The sequence below is a fragment of the Rhinopithecus roxellana genome, chromosome 13 (genome assembly GCF_007565055.1).
Source record: "Rhinopithecus roxellana isolate Shanxi Qingling chromosome 13, ASM756505v1, whole genome shotgun sequence".
Lineage (NCBI taxonomy): Eukaryota > Metazoa > Chordata > Mammalia > Primates > Cercopithecidae > Rhinopithecus > Rhinopithecus roxellana.
In genome coordinates this window covers 99644296-99665373 of record NC_044561.1, presented here as the reverse complement: position 1 = coordinate 99665373, position 21078 = coordinate 99644296, and the positions used below count along the sequence as shown (strand labels likewise).

General features: G+C 46.5%; 2 protein-coding genes across 16 annotated transcripts in view; one reads left to right on the top strand and one right to left on the bottom strand.

Moving 5' to 3' along the window:
* Nucleotides 1-1452, top strand: part of PANK2 (pantothenate kinase 2) — a 36838-nt gene extending 35386 nt beyond the window's left edge. For all 7 annotated transcript variants that reach the window (XM_030914185.1, XM_030914184.1, XM_010378950.2 and 4 more), the window contains one exon: nucleotides 892-1452. In XM_030914185.1, coding sequence (XP_030770045.1) covers nucleotides 892-942 — 51 coding nt within the window. In that variant the 3' untranslated portion in view covers nucleotides 943-1452. The remainder of the gene's footprint in view (nucleotides 1-891) is intronic.
* A 6528-nt stretch (nucleotides 1453-7980) lies between these two features.
* Nucleotides 7981-21078, bottom strand: part of RNF24 (ring finger protein 24) — a 108762-nt gene continuing 95664 nt past the window's right edge. For all 9 annotated transcript variants that reach the window (XM_030914194.1, XM_030914198.1, XM_030914195.1 and 6 more), the window contains 2 exons: nucleotides 12850-12929; nucleotides 7981-12060 (listed from right to left, as the gene is read on the bottom strand). In XM_030914194.1, coding sequence (XP_030770054.1) covers nucleotides 11922-12060; nucleotides 12850-12929 — 219 coding nt within the window. In that variant the 3' untranslated portion in view covers nucleotides 7981-11921. The remainder of the gene's footprint in view (nucleotides 12061-12849; nucleotides 12930-21078) is intronic.

Genomic DNA, 21078 nt, shown 5'->3' with positions numbered 1-21078 from the left:
GGTCTGCTCTTTGTTCTGTGCCTCTCCACGTTGCCTCTGGGTGGTGGTGTTCCTTCCTGTGCTGCCTGCTTCTGGGCCAGTGATCCAGGTGTCTGGTTACCACCTGGGCACAGCTGCTTGGCTGCTGTGGGCACCTCAGCTTCCCATGTGTCCCCATTCTCAGGGATGTTGCCCCTCCCCCATCCTTGTCCCCTCTGGCTTCTGGGCCAGTGATCCAGGTGTCTGCTGACCACCCGGGCACAGCTGCTTGGCTGCTGTGGGCACCTCAGCTTCTCATGTCCTGTACGGAACTCACCCACCGGCCTTGCTCTCCACGTCTCTTAATCCTGTGTCCCCATTCTCGGGGATGCTGCCCCCCTCCTGCTGTCCTGTCCTCTGTTAGGGGTGAATCTTGAATCCATCTTACCTCTTACTCTCCCTCCCTCCCCCAGCCCAGTCGGGCTCTCACCCTCTGTGACCCACCCCCCAACTTCACCTACTTCATTGCACTTCGCATCCCACCTCGCCTTCATTCCTCAGTTGTCTGGAAATGCTCCAGGCCTCTGCTGCTTCTCCCTCATTCCCCAGAAATACAGTCAGTTTCTGTCTCTTACCAGAGGTCACTGAGCTGCTGCTAGCCTCATAGCTCCTATCGGCCCCTCTGCGGGTTTGGTTTTGCTCTTATCACAGTGGTCTGAAGTGCTTGGATAGTCTAGGACATACAGCCCCTCCCCAGACAGGGACTCCTTAGGGCATCTGTGCTCCCAGGCTGGCCTTGGCCCTTCTGAGGTGCTCAGGAAATGGGTATGCTGTGTGAAGGGCAGTGTTGGCTTTAACACTAGTCATCACACGTAAGGTGATCTGAATAAGTCTAAGGAAAATAGCACTTATTTTTGGTGTATTTTCTTTCAGGGTTATTTTGGAGCTGTTGGAGCACTCCTTGAGCTGTTGAAGATCCCCTGATCGTTACCTGGGGAGGGGTTCCTGAAACCTTCCACCATGGGATCTGTGTGGACTTCCATTTCTTTAAGAGACTTACTCAATTTCATGACTGTGCACTACCTGAAACAAAGTGAGAAAGGATGCGTGTATTTTTCTAAGTCATCAAGATAAATCCTTAAGAATTCAGTCTAAACTAGCAACCAGGAAGGAAAGATATATTAAAAACAACAAAAAAGTGGCCTATGTCCAAGCAGTGTGAGGATTTGCTGTATATAAGTTGCCTGCTTTGTATTTTTGAAATCTCTGCATCACTCACTGGAGATGCTTCAGAAGAGAGCTGCTCTGTGTTCAGTTGACTGTGGTTTTGTGTCCTGTTTGAACTTGCTGAATGTAAGGCAGGCTACGATTTGTTAAAATCTAATCACAATTTGTCAGTGTGGTCTTGGCAATCATCTGTGCATTACTCTGGTTTGCATTAAGCCTGTGTGTGAACTTAACTGTAAAACATGTTTTATTTCAAGGTTCTGCAAACTTAATTGGGCAGGTTAATTGTGTACCTGAAACTTAACAAGCAGTTTTTGGAAGGGCAGTTCCACGTTACTTCACACTAAATCCTGGGAATGAATGTCTGGAAAGACAAGACTTTTTTCTTGGCAGAATTTCCTTGGGTAGTGGGAGGACTGTTCTGATGAAAGTGGGTACACTAGCAGAAGCAGCACAGTCTGGAAGACTAATACGAGTCAGAAGGGCCACTAGAATCAACACCTCCTCAGGGGATCAGGGAGAATCTGGTTTTTCTTTCAGGCTAAGTAGAAAAGGAAGAACTGAGGTGTCTGTCAAAGAACTCATGGGGAGTTGGGGGTCCTTCAAGGCACTGTGACACTGGGAGGTGAGGCTCAGAAGACTGCCTGAATGCCAGGCTGCAGTTGCTCTTGGTAGGGGCTGAAGCTTTTCTTTCTGCTGTGCAGAATAATTTCAAAAGCCTTTCTCAAGGAGAGAATGCACCTTTCATATCTGAGGTCTTAAGTGGTGCCCATATTGCTGTTGAAGGCAAGGACGGGCCTGTACAAAGCAGCCTTGGACCAGGAAGGAAAACCCCAAGGCTCTGCAGCCTCCCCGCAGTTTAAGGCTGCGGTCAGGGAGGGATGGGCAGGGTGCCAGCCAGCCGCATGGGGGCAGCAGAGGCACCTGCACTCCAGCTGGGGCTAGGGGAACTGATGTGTGGGCTGTTCCACTAGGCATGGCCACCTCTGCACTTGGGCCTTGGCACTTAGGAAATATGGGTGCTGCTGCATTGGGACCTTGGGTGCATGAGCAGGATGGTTGCTGCATGGAGGGTAATTTTGTCCCCTGGACAGTGGTGATCCTCCTCCTTGCTCCTGCTCTTTGCAGGCTCCTGGCCTATAACTACCTCTGATGCCCTAATCCTCAGTTCCTCTGCCCTCCTCTGCTCCCAGCAGCGCTCTTGGTGGTCTCACCCTCCTCCAGTACCCAGCCACCAAAGATGGCACCACCATCCTCCTGTTTGTACCACAGGCTGCTGCTCCCTGGGCCAATTTCTGTGAACTTGCTTACTTCCCATGGAGACCCAGGCCAGGGCCTGCCCCTCTGCGGCCCCTGTGCTGTGGTCCTGCTGCCTCTGCTGTGCTGTGTTCAGGAGGTTGTCCATTGCTCGATGTGGGGCATCATGCAGCCCTTGCTGTTCGCACAATTTGAACCGAGAAGGAAACTGAAACCCAGATGAGTAAGCCTGCCTAAGGCCACTCAACTGGAAAAGAGCAGAGCTGGACTCAAACCCAGGACTGTCTCTGGTGCCTGAGTTGGGAAGATGCTGTTGATGTCCCCTTCTGCCTCGCTTTGAGCTTCCTCCTCCATGGGCCCTCCCCCTCCTCTAGAGAAACCAGTCCATTTCCTCATGTTCCACCTTGTGCTCAGCACACCCTGTCACTCCACAGCAGGTTTTTTTGTTTTTTGAGATGGAGTCTCGCTCTGTCACCCAGGCTGGAGTGCAGTGGTGCGATCTCGGCTCACTGCAACCTCTGCCTTACTCCTGCCTCAGCCTCCCGAGTAGCTGAGACTACAGGCATGCACCACCATGCCCGGCTGATTTTTATATTTTTAGTAGAGATAGGGTTTCACCATGTTGGCCAGTCTGGCCTCGAACTCCAGAGCTCAGGTGATCCGCCTGCCTTGACCTCCCAAAGTGCTGGGAATACAGGTGTGAGCCCGTGCCCGGCCCACAGCAGGATTCTTGGTAGGCCACCAGTGAATCCCTTGCCACTGAATCTGGCATTCATTTCACAGCCTTGTCTCAGTTCTCCTCAGCATGGGCCTCTTGCCTGTCCTGCCACCCAGGCTACTAATGTTCTGGCTCATTCTCTGCTGACAGTTAGCTGTGGCTGTCCTCAGCCGCAGTCCTGGGTCTCCCCAAGCAGTCATCAGCAGCACCTTGACTGATTTCCAGGGAACACTTCAGCCGCCCCTTGCCTCTGAGCTCCAGCCCCAAGGCACTGCCTTCTCTCTACATTTGTAGATCTCTATGCAGCATTGTCCACATCCTCGTCCCAGCTTACTGTTGTCTCACCACCTCCAGGTTGTGAGGTGCCCATAAACTCTGCTGTTACCATTGCCACTTGCCTGTCTTCTCTCAGCAGCTGTCCCTTTCAGTCTGCCCTCCACTAGTGGCCGTGAAGGGGGCTGTGACCATGGTCCAGGTGAGAAAGGAAGGCCTGAACTAAGATGGGAGAAGTGGATGGCCAGAATGGAAAGATGCTTAGAGGGCTGGTGTTGGGAAGTAGTGACTGGATACAGGGGAGGGAGGGGAGATACCAAGAGGGCATCTGGGCTCATTTGCGGACTACCTGATTTTGAGACTCCAGATAAGCACTGGGTATTTGGATTGGAGATACAGAGCTGAGAATGATCTGCATGTAGGTGGGCAAAGCAAGGGGATTTCATGAGTTCTAAGGTAGGGTGAGAAAAATAATGGCGAGTTGAGCAGTGAAGGAAGAAGCTGCAAAGAAAACGACTGCTCAGGGAGAGGCCGGCCAGGGGCCTGTGGCTTAGGGGACTGAGGGAAGAGGAGCTCTCTGGGCATCTGAATTGAGGTTGCCCACATTTGTTTGCAAGATCGTGGCTGGCCTTGATGGAAGCCAGGAAGCCACAGGGCAGAAGCTGACTTGGAGAGGTCCTAGTGAGGGGTGGTGAGAGCAGCAACAGCCACAGGAAGGCTTCAGATGAAGAGAGTTTTTTTCTCCTGACACTAGTTATTTCCAGGCCTGGGCTATAGCTAGGAGCTTGGGGTGGGGGCAGTTCTTCATGGTGGTGTGGCCTGTGGAGGAAACAGACTCAGTTATGCTACTTCGGCCAGGTGCGATGGCTCATGCCTGTAATCCCAGCACTTTGGGAGGCCAAGGCGGGTGGATCACCTGAGGTCAGGAATTCAAGACCACCCTGGACAACATGGTGAAACCCCATCTCAACTAAAAATACAAAAATTAGCCAGGAATGGTGGTACGTGCCTGTAATCCCAGGTACTCAAGAGGCTGAGGCAGAGAATTGCTCGAACCCGGGAGGTGGAGATTGCTCCACTGCAGTCCAGCCCGGGTGACAGCAAGACTCTCAAAAAAAAAAAAAATTTCAGGTCACCCTGGTGCTGGTGTTCACGTGGAAGACGGCTTATCTGTAGCTGTTTGTAGAGCTCAGGGAGGCCAGGGGGCTTCAGCCTCCACTGTACTCTGCATTCCAGGATTCTCTCTTCTCTGGCTGTGGTGGCCTGGCACTCTCTTCACCACTGACCCCACCCCCGCTTGCACACCATGCCATAGGTGGGGACAGGAGCTTCCATCACAATCACTCAGTACTAGTTACCAGCTCTGATAGAATCACTCACCTTGAGTTTCCAAGTCTTGCTGAAGGTGCTTAAGTGGCACATGGATGTTCCCCCTGTTCAAAGGCATACGCACAACACAAGTATTTTTCAGAATTTGTTTTTATTTACACGTTTGAGTCAATTACATGCATGTTTTATTTTTTTAAAGTGATTAGCAAAATGCATTAAAATTTTAAAATAGCAATTAAATATACAAAAATATAGCTTACAAAAAACTGCGAATGTTTAAAAATATTCTGCTGCAGAATTTTTAGTGTACAAACACGTCTATGAAACCTGAGGCTCAGCATTTCATAAACCTTTTTTTGAGAGAGTTACACAATACCTAGTGAGGAAACCCGAGGGCCAAACTACAAGACGAAAGTGCCTCCTTTCCTGGCAATGATGTCAAAAGACCAAGAGGTGACAGTTACCAGCAACACTCTAGGAAGACCAGCTGTCACCAGAAGGGACTTCCTAACACTTGCCACACCTGCTCCCCCGACTCCCCTGCCCTAGTGGGGGCCTGGGAGGGAAGGGCAGATGGAGAGGAACGATGTGCAGTGGGCCTGAGACGCAGAGCCACCAGGCTTGGGGCTGACACAGGGAGCTGAGAAGAGCTCCCTCAAAGCACAAACAGGTCCGCTGACACTGGTGGGACCCTTACAGTCACAGAAGTAGGGACTGGATGGTAAGCCAAAGGTGCTGACGCTTGGTCAAAAAGTGGAGTACATCTTTGCATCTTGTAACAAATTTGGGCTCTATAGCTGAATTGGCAAAGTAAGGTTTACTGAGCAAGCCTGTCTTATTCTGATATCCCCACTCAAATGGAAGCACATTCCACAGCACATGGGGATCCCTTACTAATCTTTACCAAAGAACCATGACCCAGCATTTTCCAGTTATCAACTGGATATTTAGGCATGAATCTGGACACGTCCCTCTCAAGAAATCTGTAACAGCTACAGGAAAAGACACCAGGGTCAGAGATTCTACAAGTGCCAGAAGGGTGGAGGTGGTAAGAATTTTTTCACAAGTTTTGGGTTAGGGCACCAGTTGCAGTTTTAATCCAGAGAGGATCTGAGCTGCTGCTGTAGGGGGCAGGTACACCAGGGAGGTGGCTGTGGACAGAGAGGCACTGGGCAGCTGCTGGGAAGCGAGGCACAAGTCTGTGCCTCTACCACCAGGGCTGCCTGGAGGAAGCAGCTCTTTTCATCAGCGGGGACAAAAATGAACTTAAAGAATTACTGGCCTGGCGCGGTGGCTCACACCTGTAACCCCAGCACTTTGGGAGGCCAAGACGGGCAGATCACGAGGTCAGGAGATCAAAACCATCCTGGCTAACACAGTGAAACCCCGTCTCTACTAAAAAGGTCGGACGTGTTGGCGGGTCCCTGTAGTCCCAGCTACTTGGGAGGCTGAGGCAGGAGAATGGCGTGAACCCGGGAGGCAGAGCTTGCAGTGAGCTGAGATCCGGCCACTGCACTCCAGCCTGGGCGACAGAGCGAGACTCCGGCTCAAAAAAAAAAAAAAAAGTGGGGTAATTTCTATTGTCAAATGGAAAACAAGGGATAAGGGGAAAATTCTGTAGGAAGCATTTTTTTTTTTTTTTTTTTAAGCTAGTTTCTTTTTTTTTTTTTTTTTTGAGACAGAGTCTGGCTCTGTCACCCAGGCTGGAGCACAGTGGCCGGATCTCAGCTCACTGCCAACTCCGCCTCCCAGGTTCACGCCATTCTCCTGCCTCAGCCTCCCCAGTAGCTGGGATTACAGGCGCCCGCCACCTCGCCCGGCTAGTTTTTTGTATTTTTTAGTAGAGACAGGGTTTCACCGTGTTAGCCAGGATGGTCTCGATCTCCTGACCTCGTGATCCACCCGTCTCGGCCTCCCAAAGTGCTGGGATTACAGGCTTGAGCCACCGCGCCCGCCAGCTAGTTTCAAAAGAAAGCTCTTGTCGCCCAGGCTGGAGTGCAGTGGTGTGACCTCGGCTCACTGCAACCTCTGCCTCCTGGGTTCAAGGAATTATCCTGTCTCAGCCTCCTGAGTGGCTGGGATTACAGGCACACGTCACCATGCTGGGCAAATTTTTGTATTTTTAGTAGAGAGGAGGTTTCACCGTATTGTCCAGGCTGGTCTTGAACTCCTGATCTCAGATGATCTGCCTGCCTCGGCCTCCCAAAGTGCTGGGATGTTGGGATTACAGACATGAGCCACCGTGCCTGACCGGAAGCATTTTCTTTTCAAAGTGTGTGCATAGAGTGGGGAGGCCGGCCTGGGCAACGTAGTGAGTTGAGACCTGTCTCTACAAAAAATACGAAAATTAGCCAGGGTGTACACCTGTAGACCCCGCTACAGACTGAGGCGGGAGGATCACTTGAACCCAGGAAGTTGAGGCTGCAGTGAGCTACAGTGGTGCTACCACACTCCAGCCTGGGTGACAACAAGACCCTGTCTCAACAACAAAAAGCTGGGAGGGAAAGGGAGCAGCTTCATGAACTGACACTGGATATTCAGGCATATCCACAGGTAAACATGAGACTTACTGTGCGCTTGCTCAGTAGATGTCTGCCCCACAAAATAGAAGCCTTCAGTTGGTGCTGCTCAAACTCCTGCATCAAAGACACAAGAGTTTGCCTAAGAGACCACAACAGTTGTAGCCACACATCACCACTGGACCTCACTTGGAACTGGCCAAGGTCGGGGAGGGACCAGCAGCTGTCCAGGCACCCGAGGCCTGTGCCACTGCTGTCAGCTACAGAGCCTGATCTTGAGCACCCTGTCACAGAAAGTCAATCAGAAAAATCTGGTTGTGCTCTTGGATTAGCTGGGCATTTGGGGTAAGGGAGGGACTGCAGATTCTGATTTGTATAGAAAACTACATTTCAGTATGTTGCAATAAAATGAAAGTATGTCTTATTCAACAGGAATGTGATTGCAAAAACATCCCCCAATTCTGGGTTCACATTTTGTATTCTGATTTCTGGGATGGCTCTTCCCACATTAGTAGGAATGTTCCTTGAATACACTTGTCTGGTATCGCATGAGTAGAAAAGGAGAAAAATTATATACACACACATATACACGTGTGTACATGCATAAATGATCTCTGGAAGGATACCCAAGGAACAAACTAAGAGTAAGTACTCATGGAGTGAGGAGCTGAGCTTGCTGGGCATCAGGAACTCAAGAAAGGCTTTTAACTACTTTATGATTTGTGAAACACGTGAATGGACTACCTATTCAAAACATTAAGAAAGGAATACTCAGCACTGAACCACCAAGTCAGAGTTCACTGTGGGCAAAGGCAGAGATGACCAAGGAAGAAAGGGGCCAGGTGAACCTGGGCCTCAGGGAAAGCCCCTACAGCTCAGGAGGCTTTTTGGCTGAGGTTCTATTCCTATCATGACAGCAGAGGAGCCCATGTGACCCAGATAATGTTATGTGGCATCAGCAGCCCCCATGACACCAGGCCTGCTGCCCACCAGGCTCTGGGCACCAGCTAACCCTCACAAGAGGTGCGGGGGTGTTATTAGTGTTATTACAATACCTGGGTGGTAGATGAGGAAAAAGAGACTCAGAGGCTAACCTGCAGAAAGGCCTGGGGCTAGTGAGTGGCAAGAGGCAATTCCATCACTCTCAGCACTCTGCCTAGAGCCCTGGGGATACCGCCCAGGATGGATTTCATAATTCCCAAAAAGCCTCTCAGAAAAATAATTCCTACTTGTTCAAAGTAGCTTAGAGCAGGATCAGGCCATGGAGATGACATGATTTTGAAGTGGGGTTGTGAAAAGGACAAGGCCCGAGGCTATTCTGCTGATGGATCCAAGGGGCTTGGCACTGGGGAAAAGGATCTTCTTGTCAAGAACAGAGTATCCGGCAATGGTGGGAGGTCCCCTGTATCCCTCAGCTCAGACCTTCCCAGAGGTCACTTGCCCCTATTTGGCCATTTCTGTCATGCCTTCCCTGGCTAGGCAAGCACAGGCTCCAAGGACCTTATCTGCCAGGGACAGGCCTAACCAAATCACAAGTGGCAAAGAAAAGCAGATGTCAACTTCCTAGTGTCTGATACCGACCCAACCAGGAATCAAGTCAGGCTGGTTTTGTTCCCTGCTTCTGAAGCCAGCTGAATTCAAATGTCTCCCTAGCAACTACTAATGATTCAGCCACCCATGGAGTCCAGTTAGGGCTGAGTTATGCTCCACTAACCCACAGCAGACCAGCAACATTCTATCTTTGAGCTGCTTAAGAAACACACAAAGGATACCAGCCAGTGGTCCAAGAGCAGATCAGAATCCCCACGCATCTACACAGTAACAAGTCCCAACAACTCCTGAAGACAGATGCGGAAAGGGTGACTTTACCATGGGGTTCGAGTGTTTAGCCAAGAGAGTATAAAGGGGTCCCTAACTCATTCTTTAAAAAAAAAAAAAAGGATTGTCTTTCAAACAAAAAACCCTGCGATTTTAATCAGAATTAAAGGAGGATGTAAATTAAAAAGCCTTCTATTTGCATGTACAGCAATGCAGATGCACAGGCCCGCCCTGGTGGAGGACCCAGATGCAGGGAGCAAATATTCAGGTTGTGTTGCTAAGAGTCGCAGGAACTACTGTTAGTGATACTAGGCTTGCTGCAGGAGGATGTCACGCTGAGAAAGGGAGATGACTACGAGCAGAAAAAGTATTCTCACTGTTCCAGCTTCCAGCCCAGTCCTAGCAGAATGAATGCATTTTAAAATCACTCCACATTCACATGTGCTGAGAAGGTTGTTAGTGGTCCCTCATCCGGGCAAAGCAGACCCAAGATGGTGCCAAGTGCAGAGTGCAGACATTCTTGTGCTTTCCTCTCACGGCTGGAACTATCTGGGTTTTGCGCCCTGGTCCAGTGCTACGTGTCAACCCCCTCAACATGCCTGTGGCTCTGACAGGGGGATGAATTAACTTGCCTCTGTTCAAATACACGGACTTGGTGAGGCTGTCTTTTGTTAGTACTCATGCACAGGGACAGAAAAAGGCTGCAACTGAAAGACTAGAATCCTGCAAAAGCTGTGAGCAGCAATAATTTGCAGTACTGATAATAGGAAATTCCTCCTTTGAGGGAAAAAAAAATTCTCTTTCCTATTAGAGCCCCATAACAGAGAAGTGACATCTGTCCCAAGGCCATTCCATGGAAAATGGTGGCTGCTGGTAATTAGTGAGGCTAGTCCAGAAGCAAGCCTCCTTCTGACATTGGTCACTGAAAACAGCTCACTATAAACGGGGTGTTTTGCAGCATTCAATTCTATCGTGCTACAAATAGAGAATGCAAAAAGATGGTGAAAGTGGGAGTGCATACATAGTTCTTTCCATGGGTGCCAGACAGGCTAAGGCTTTCATATAAAAATATTCCTCACTTTCCTTGTCCTGTGTAGGAAGCAGTCCAGTTGGCATACCACGAATAGGTCACACATAGGAAATGGCCTCTTTTGACCAACTGGATTTGTAATTTTCCAAACTGGATTCTGTCCAGCACTTTTCTAGACTAATGGAAATTTTCCTCCTCATCTGACCCCAGCCATCTGAGCCAAGGACAGGTTCCTTCTCCTAAGACGACACAGGTTGGATTCCAGAAAAAAATCCTGGAGTCATGCCAAGAGCAGAGTAGCAAAGCTCCCTCCATCCATTCTCCATGTCCTAATGTAGAATGTATTCCTAATGAAAATTCCTAATGAATGTATTCCTAATGAAAAACTTCCCCCACTCACATCTATGGGATGGAGTGGAGCAAAGCAGTTGACGAGGAATTGAGGCAGGCACTCCTAAGATGGAGGGAGGCAGAGAGCAGGGCTGTGGAAAAGAATTTTCCATCTGACCTGCTGCTTTCCATAGCTGATTTATACAATATTCACAAATCCTAATGGACTCTGAGTCATTTCTAGAAAAGTTGGACAGAAAGAGCTAAAGAGCAGCATGCGTTTCTCTCCTATAAAGACACTTTCACTTTCGCAAGTCCAAATACTGAGGCACACACCAACGGTGGACAGCCCTGCAGGAGCTTCCTGAAATTATTTACAATTCCAAATGGATCACCAGCTTCAGAATTACACAGGGACCTTATTTAGGATAAAGTGTTAAAAAGTGAATGACAAGCATTTTTTTTTTTTTTTTCCTGAAGTAGAAAAAGAGATAGGGCAAGAGACGGAAGAGATGGAAGGAGGAGTGGGAGAGGCCAAGGGGTCAGCATTCCCTTCATCCAGCTTGGCCAGTAGTATGGGCCATTCTCAAAAAGCCACTGCTCTTTGGAGCCACTCGAGGGGTTCACAGTGGCTCCCTCCTGAGGCAGTGGCAGTGGGCCCATAGCAGCTACACTAGAACCACAGTGCACATGTGGGGATGTGGGCAGCCTCCTGGATCACTCAGGGACAGTGTGGACTCAGGGCCCACCCACTGCTGGGGCTCTGGATGGGCCTCACTGGTGCATAGGAGAGGGAAATGTGAGAGGAAATGGCTTCTGACTAGGCCTTTCCAAGCGCATCTAATGTTTTCAGCTTAGATGATTTGATAGCAGGTGTTGTAATCCTGAGGGGGAAATGGGTGGTGAAGGACACTGCTACTCAAAGCCCTTGGGTTCCAAGATGGCCTTATCAAAGGAATATAACATGAGCCTTGTCGGCACTGCCTCACCGACCACTGGCGGCTGGTTGTGCTGGTTTTACTTGGCTCAAGGGCTGCTGGAAGTGTTTGCTGCTACAAAGGCCTGCGTGGCCTATAGAGAAACCCATCCATCCGCAGGTGGGGGTGTGGCTTTAAAGACCTGCTCTTAGTTCCCTTCTTTACCCTCCTGCTTGACATGGAGATGAGACTCCAGGAGACAGAGTGTAATGGAGTTAGTAAGAGACCCTCATGAAGTTTCTTGAGGCAAACCCGCAGGCTCATCCACTCCTCTTCTCTTGGCAGGGGGTAGTGTCAAAGTGCTTTGGTTGTCACAAGACCCAGACACCTAGGTTCCCAGCTTGGCTGGCCCAAGAGTTCTTCATGAGGCAAAAGAAGTGGCAGCTGGTGTCCTAGGTAGAGAGCAGCCAATACAGACACCGCTTGTGTTCCTCCTGGCTCCACACGGACGTTGTGTCCAGCAACAGTCTGATCCTTGTGGTAAGCTATACAATGTTCTCTGCCCCAGGAAGGGGCCCCTGAGGGGGTCCACGGTCCTGCTTACTATGCAACTGGGCCAGCTGTAGAACTGGCATGTTGCACAAGGGACATACTTTACGAACCTCCAGCCACTTAATAAGGCACCTGCAGAAGGAGACACCACAGGGGGAAGACATCAGTCCTATGCTCATGGCACGGCTGTTTTGCTGAACATCTCCATATCTGTCACCCAGACAATGTCTACTGTATGGTCCAAGGAGCTCCCCTACTAGGTGGTGAATGGATGTCACCCCCTGGAAAGAGGGAAGAGAAAGGGAAGGAGAGGGGAGAGGCCAAGGGGTCAGCAATCCCCTTCTCCTTCTAGAGCCTCCCATCTTCCATGTGTGAAGCCACAGATAGTATGTAATACCCTCAGTTGCCCATGACTCCTTACAAGAACAAAGTGCACTGAAGAGGGACGTAAGAAGTAGGAAAATAAAATTTTCTAACAAATACAACACAAAAAGTTATAAGAGAATGAGAAATATTAGTATGTCTGCAGAAAGTGGGAGGAGAGAGCCCCACACTACCATTTATATCCAGACTTCATTTATTTCGATTTTAAATAACTATGGTTTTGATTTAAATAAGTTTTCGGGAGACGGAGGCTCTCACTGGAAAGTTCCAGCTAAATAGCTGTTTATTGCTTGGGCTCCAACTGTAGACTCATTTGGCTCTCTGCCCATAATCCTGACGTGGTGGTCACGTTCCACCACTCTGCTGTCTCCTAATGTCACACACACACATTCCACCTGCAGGGTGCTGTCAGCTTTCTGCATTACAGACCAATCATGAAGCCATCAAGCTTGTCTGGCACTGCCCTAAAACCCAGAAGAAGTTGGTCGATGTGCCTCAAACTCGGGTCCCATTAAATAATTCCATACCAATACTCACTTTCTGTGGAAGGCGTGCTTACATGGGCAAATCCCCAACTCATCTCGAGGCTTGAAGTCTTCTAGGCACACTGCACAGAGCTGAAAGACAAATGCACAAATGAAGCCAAGTGTCTGTTAAGTATCCTCCCAGGTACAAAGTAGAGTGCAGGCTCCTGAGGCTCAACCATTTGAAGGGACTCATGAGACTCTTATCTTAAAAAAAAAAAAAAAAAAAAAAAAAAAAAAAAAAAGAATGAATGAATGAATGAAAAGAAACAGGCCCAAATAGATGAGTCTCCTGCTCTTCCTGTCCCACATCTTCAAGGAGGTGTGCAGATGGGAGAAGACAGAAAGCAAGAGGCAGCTGCTTTTACTTCAGTGCATCAGAAGTGTGGGACTGAGGGAGGGTTACTCTCACATCTGCCAGCTTAACATGCTGTCCCTTTCCTGGTATGCCCAAGGACTGAGGCTCGCTGGGTTCTCCACCTTGTCAGCAGCACAGCCTGGCTCCCAAGCACTCACTGAAAGGGACTGCTGAAGGCCTGGCAATCTTTTCTCCTGTTTTTGTGGTACAGCTTGCAGTAACACGCTATTTATAGTTCCTGGGGCCTCCCACTTTGGCACTGTCCTTCTGTCAGTGTCTTTGTCATATAAAAAGTTACTGAACACTCAGTTAACTCTTGAACATGTGCCAGGACTGCTCTCAGGCGATGATTAGTCTCCATGGCTTGGAGAGAGGCCTTTGCCTTCGTACCCAGGGACTGGGTTCCAACACTGTTTCCTGGGCATTCACCAGGGCCCGTGGATACCACGTGTCGCCACACTGACCCATTTTACAGACGAGTAAACAGAAGCTCAGGAAAATAATGTTGCTTGAGGCCATTTAGTTGGAGAGTGGCCAGGCCTGGCTGGGGACCCAGGTCTGTTGCACTGATGTGCTACTGTGCCATTTCTTTCTCCTGCTCAGTGGTTGAACTCCTTCCTCCCTACTTGCTTCCCTGTCCATTCCCAAGGAACCCAGTTCAGGCCATCACCATTTCTAGCCTGGACTGTTGATGGCTTTGCTGTCACTAGTTTCTTAACCTATAACACGTAACCCAGTCTTCTTAGGTTATATAACATAATCTAGGCAGGACACGTGGCTCTTGGTGCCCAGTGAAAAGTGCCATGTTGGTTTTTAAACATCCTTGCTGAGGTAGCTTTCAGGGCCTTGTGTGTACGACAGACAGGATCTTCACAGGAGGAGAATGGATAACTGTGCTCTGTTGGACGCAGCATCCCTACCAAGATGGCAGGGGAGGAGGGAGGAGAGCAGGATAGGTGGCTGGCCTTGGCTCAGACACACTAGCTGTGTGGCCTCTGCCCTCAAGATTCCTCACAGAGCTCTGTTCCTTCATTTGTACAATAAGGACATGACCTGCCCCACCCCACACAGGGCTGTCATCAGCTCAGCTTGGAGGGCAGGGCTAAGGACACAGTAAGGCGGTCTACCAATGCCAGTTGTTTTTATTGATGTCTACATTTTATAATGGAAGTACTGTTTTCAAGCCCATTTTTGTTTTCTGAAGGGAGGTTGAGAATAAGCTGTGCTTTGGTAAAGGTAAGAATCCAGCAGTTTCAGCCTAGTGGTATCTTTTTGGGCCTCAGCTTCCCACATGTAAAGATGGAATGATACTCCCATCTCCTAGACTGTGTGATTGGCCCTCTGGCCTTCAACAGCCAGTTTTCCTCTCAGCTCCACCTTCCGAAACAGGGTCAGGACTGTCCTCTGGAGATTTAGCACTGATCCTATTGACGCAGAGGTTGGAGAGTTGCTTACTTTTATTCACTTATTTTTCCAGGACCCAAAATTAGATTAGTAGCTTTCCAAAATGGAGTTTCTTTCTTTTTTTTTTTCCTTTTGGAAACGGAGTCTTGCTCTGTTGCCAGGCTGGAGTGCAGTGGTGCGATCTCAGCTCACTGCAATCTCCACCTCCTGAGTTCAAGTGATTCTCCTGCCTCAGACTCTCGAGTAGCTGGGACTACAGGCGCATGCCAACCATACACAGCTGTATTTTTAGTAGAGACGGGTTTTCACCATGTTGGCCAGGATGGTCTCGATCTCTTGACCTTGTGATCTGCCTGCCTCAGCCTCCCAAAGTGCTGGGATTACAGTCATGAGCCACCGTGCCCGGCCCCAAAATGGAGTTACTATTAATGGTATAATGTGCTATTACGTTCTGAATAAACAAATCCTAAAACTATAGCCACCTGAGAAAAAACAAGATAAACTCCGACACGTTAAATGCTAAAGGTGACCAAAGTCAATGGCAATTACAAAAAAAGAAAAGCCTCAGATGACTTCCTAGAAGTTCCAAGAGCCAAACTCATTTTACAACTTTCCTTTACAGATCATATTTTGCAAATAAACTTTCATTTCCAGTATTCAATGAGATTGTTTCTCTAGTGTGACTTCCCATCACCATTAAAAAATTGAGATACAATTAATGTACTATAATATTCACTCCTTTAAGTAATAGTACAATTCAGCAAGTTTTAGATGTAGATTTGTGCAGCCATCTTTACAATCTAATTCCAGAACATTTGCATCAAATGCCACCCCCACCCCCAAGAAAAGCCCATATTCATAGGCAGTCACTCCCCATTCTCCCCTTTCTCCAATCTCTGGCAACTAACCACTAATCTACTTTCTTTATTGATGGATTTGTCTACTCTGGACATTTCATATAAATGGAACCATACAATATGTAATCTTTCGTGTCTGGCTTCTTTCCCTTAACATAATGTCTTCAAGGTTCATCTGCATTGTAACATATATCAGTACTTCATTCATTTTCATGGCTGAATAATATTCCATTGTATGTATGTAATGTATTTGGTTTACCCATTTATCTGTTGATTGCCAGCTGGGTTGTTTCTACCTTTTGGCTATTGTGGACAATGCTGCTATAAACACTGGTGTACAAGTATCTGGTTGAGTCCCTGTTTACATTCTTTTGGGTATGTATCAAGAAGTAGAATTGCTGCGTCATATGGTAACTCTATGTTTACCTTTTTGAGGAGCTACAAAACTGATTTCCAAAGTGGCTGTACCATTTTACATTCCTATCAGCAGTACATGTGGGTTGTTATTTCTCCATATCATCACCAATACTTATTCTTGTCTTTTTTACTATAGTTATCTTAATGGGTATAAATGGGTCATTTCCTTAATGACTAATGATACCGTGCTTATTGACCACCACATATCTTTGATGGAGAAATGCCTATTAAATCCTTTGTCAATTTATTAGTTGGCTTATTTTTCTTTTTATTATTAAGTGGTAAGAGTTCTTTATATATTTTAGACCGAACTCCCTTATCAGAGAGCCAACTAATTTTGACAAAGGTGCAAAAAGCATTTCAATGGCAGAAAGAAAGCCTTTTCAACAAATGATGTTAGAGCACTGCACATTCACAGACATTAAAAACACACGCAACCTAAGCAGAAACACAACCTAAGCACAACCAAAGCACAACCTAAGAAAAGCAATCAAAGGAAAAAATGGATAAACTGGACTTGATCAAATTAAAAAACTTTCTTTCTGCAAAGGACTCGTTAGGATGAAAAGACTGGGAGAAAATATTTGCAGACCTTTTTATTTTGCAGGCTTATTACTGAGTTCTAAGAGTTCTTAATACATTTTAAATACCAGACCCTTATCAGATATAAGACTTGTGAATAGTTTCTCCCTGTGGGTTGCCTTCACTTTCAGGATAATGTCTTTTGAAGCACAAAAGTTTTTAAATTTTTTTTTTTTTGAGACAGTCTTGCTCTGTCACCCAGGCTGGAGTGCAGTGGTGCCATCATAGCTCACTGCAGCCTCAATCTCCTTATCTCAAGCAATCCTCCAGCTCCTCAAGCCTCAAACTCCCAAATAGCTGGGACTACAGGCACACACCACCACACCCAGCTAATTTTTTTTTTTTTTAAGTAGAGACAAGGTCTCCTCACTATGTTGCCCAGGCTGGTCTCGAACTCCTGCACTCAAGCAATCTTCTCGTCTTGGCCTCCCAACATGTTGGGATTACAGGAGTGAGCCATGGATGGCCTGATGAAGTTTAACTATTTTTTCTTAGCTTGCTTGTGCTTTAGATGTCATATCTAAGAACCACTGCCCAATCCACGGCTATGAAGATTTATACATCTATGTTTATTTCTCCTTTTTGTTTTTTAGAGACAGAGTCTTGCTGTGTTGCCCAGGCTGGTCTCAAATTCCTGGACTCAAGGGAGCTTCCCCCTCAGCCTCCCAAGGAGCTGGGATTACAGGCATGTGCCATGGCACTGGGCTCACCTATGTTTATGTCTGAGTGTTTTATAATATTAGCTGATACATTTAGTTCTTTGACTTTTGAGCAATCTTTGTATATAGTATAAGGTAGATGTCTAAATTTATTCTTTTGCATGTAGACACCCAGTTGTCCCAGCACCACTGAATTGTCTTGGCACCCTTGTTGAAAATCAACTGACCATAAATGTTTGAATTTATTTTTGGACTTGCAGTTCTATTCCACTGATCTATATAGCTATCAATATACCTATGTCACGCTGTATTAAATACTGTAGCTTTGTATAGTACGTTTTGAAATTGGGAGGTGCGAGTTCTCTAACTCTGTTCTTCTTTTTCAAGATTCTTTTGGCTATTCTGGATCTTTTACATTTCCATGTGAATTTTAGAATTCATATGCTTGTCAATTTGTGCTTAAAAAGGGCAGATGGGATTTTGAAAAAGATGATTTGGTAAATACTTTGGATACTACTGCCAGCTTACCAATATTTTCTAACCAATGAACATGGGATGTCATCCCATTTATTTAGGTTTTATTATCTTTTCAATGTTTTATAGTTTTCAGCATATAAATCTGGGCTTCTGTTGTTAAATTTATTCCTAGGTATCTTACTATTTTTGATGCTATTACAAATGAAAATTTTTTTTTTTTTTTGAGATGGAGTTTTGCTCGTTGCCCATGCTGGAGTGCAATGGTGTGATCTCAGCTCACCACAACCTCTGCCTCCTGGGTTCAAGCGATTCTCCTGCCTCAGCCTCCTGAGTAGCTGGGATTACAGGCATGCACCACAGTGCCCAGCTAATTTTGTATTTTTAGTAGAGACAGAGTTTCTCCATGTTGGTCAGGTTGGTCTCGAACTCCCGACCTCAGGTGATCTGCCCGCCTCAGCCTCCCAAAGTGCTGGGATTATAAGTGTGAGCCACCACGCCTGGCCACAAATGAAATTTTCTTAATTGCTAGTGTGTAGGTTTAACTAGTTTTTGTATATTGATCTTATATCTAGGAAACCTGATGAACTCATTATTAGCTCTCATAGTTTTTTTTTTGTTGTTCTTTTCTTTTTTTTTTTTTTGAGACAGAGTCTCACTCAGTCACCCAGGCTGCAGTGCAATGGCATGATCTCTGCTCACTGCAACCGCTGCCTCCTGGGTTCAAGTGATTCTCCCATCTCAGCCTCCTGAGTAGCTGGGATTACAGGCACCCACCATCATGCCTGGCTAATTTTTGTATTTTAGTAAAGTCGGGGTTTCACCACGTTGGCCAGGCTAGTCTTGAACTCTTGACCTCAGGTGATCTGCCCGCCTCGGCCTCCCAAAGTGCTGGGATTACAGGCATGAGCCACTGCACTCAGCCTCTCAGTTTTTTTTTATTTAGTATTCTATAATATTTATAAAGTCATGTCATCTGCAAATAGACAGTTTTACTTCTTTCCCATCTGAACGCCCTTTATTATTTTTTCTTAACTGCCCTGGCTAGACCCTCGAGTAACAAGTTGATAAAATTGCTAAGAGCAGGAGTCCTGCCTTCTTCCTTGTCTAAGAAGGAAAACTTTGTCTTCAACCATTAAGTATAATATTAGCTGTGGGCTTTTTACAGATGCCCTTTATCAGGCTGAGGAAGTTCCCTCTATTTTTAGGTTTATTGAATTATTGAATGCTTTTATCGTGAAAGAAAGCTGGGTTTTGTCAAAGGCTTATACTGTTATCTACTGAGATGACCATGTCTTTTCTTCCCCCATTTATTCTATTAATAAGGTGTATCACATTGACTGATCTACTTATGTTGAACCAACCTTGCATTCCTGGGATAAGTTCCATTTGATTATGGTATATAATCTTTTTTTATATACTGTAGGATTTGATTTGCTAGTATTCTGTTGAGGATTTTTACACTTATATTCATAAGAGATACTGTTTTGGCATTTTCTTTCTTTGTAATATCTTTGTCTGGGTTTGTTATCAGGGTAATACCAACCTCTTAAAAATGAGTTGGGAAGTGTTCCCCAACACTCTTGTCTTTTTTTTTTTTTTCCTTAATAATCTCACTCTGTTGCCAAGGCTGGAATACAGTGGTACAATCATGGCTCACTGCAGCCATGACCTCCTCAGGCTCAGGTGATCCTCCCAGTTCAGCCTCCTGAATAGCTGGGATGACAGGCACTGCCATTCCTGGTTAATTTTTGTATTTTTTGTAGAGATGGGGTTTCACCATGTTACCAAGGCTGGTCTTGAACTCCTGGGCTCAGGCAATCTGCCCACCTTTGGTCTTCCAAAGTGCTGGGATTACAGGTGTGAGCCACTGTGCCTGGCCTATCTTGTCTTTTTTTTTTTTTTTTTTTTTTTAAGTGAAAGAATGAGTCCTATGATAATGTCAGGCCTGTTGGAAGCTAGGCTAAGAATAGACATTTACTGATTGGTCAGTTTATAGATACTTGAGTTTGTCTGTTTTACATATTGAAAGTCAGAAAGGTACTTAATGGGATCTGCAGAAGGCAGAAGAAAGCTGGGTCAAGTCACTCAAAAGTAATTTTTTGCAACTTGGAGAACAGCAGAAGCTTCACATCTGTGGGGGCAGTAGAGTTATGCTCATGTAATGGTTCCAGATGCAAACATCCCCTTTCTACACACAGAAGCTAGATGACTTGCCCATTCTATTCAACTTCTCTTTTTTTCTCTAACATTTTTTTTTTTTTTTTTGAGACAGGTCTTGCTATGTTGCCAGGCTGGACTCCAGGGTGCAAGTGATCCTCCTGCTTCAGCCTACTGAATAGCTAGGACTATAGGCACAAACCACTGTGCCTGGCTAGTAAACTTTCTTAAACCTCAATATCTGCAAATGCAAAATAGGGAATAATACTTACCTTGTCTAAATTTGTCAAAGTGTTAGTTCCCTTGCTCCTAATTATATGAAGGAGCAGACATCTTGATAATCTTGTCACCTTTTGTACATGATTCCATGTATATCACACTATTATACCCATAAATAAAACAAGTCCTAGGTAAAAATGACTTTACAGCATGGGTGTTGGAAACAGGCACAATTTTCTAGTACTCACAGAGTGTATGATCTCTAAAATGCCCAAGTAGGATTTAATAACTTCCAAGTGGTTGACATAGTCTATAAATTTACCTCAGATACAGACTAAGGAGTGGAGAGTCAGGGTGAGAGGAAGACAGTGTCACACAATGAAAATGATCTATAGCTCAGGTGATTCAGCCAAAATGGTTCTTTCCTTTTTTTTTTCCCATTCATTCATTCATTCATTTACTGAGATGGAGTCTCACTCTGTCGCCAGGCTGGAGTGCAGTGGCGCGATCTTGGCTCACTGAAACCTCTGCCTCCCAGGTTCAACCGATTCTCCTGCCTCAGCCTCCTGAGTAGCTGGGACTACAGGTGCCCACCACCAAGCCCAGCTAATTTTTTGTATTTTTAGTAGAGACGGGGTTTCCCCATGTTGACCAGGATGGTCTCAATCTCTTGACCTCGTGATCCGCCCGCCTCAGCCTCCCAAAGTGCTGGGATTATAGGTATGAGCCACCGTACCTGGCCTTTTTTCATCTATCTATCTATCTATCTATCTATCTATCTATCTATCTATCTATCTATCTATCTATCTATCTATCTTAGAGACAGGTTCTTATCTATCTATCTATCTATCTATCTTAGAGACAGCCTCTCACACTGTTGCCCAGGCTGGAGTGCAGTGGCATGATCATGGCTCACTGAAACCTTGACCTCCTCAGCTCAAGCGATCCTCCTGCCTCAGCCTCCTGAGTAGTTGGGACTACAGGCATGCACCACCACATCTGGCTAATTTTTAAAATTTTTTGTAGAGAAGAGGTCTCACTATGTTGCACAGTCTGGTCTTGAACTCCTGGGCTCAAACGATCCTCCTGTCTGAGCCTCCTAAAGTGCTGGG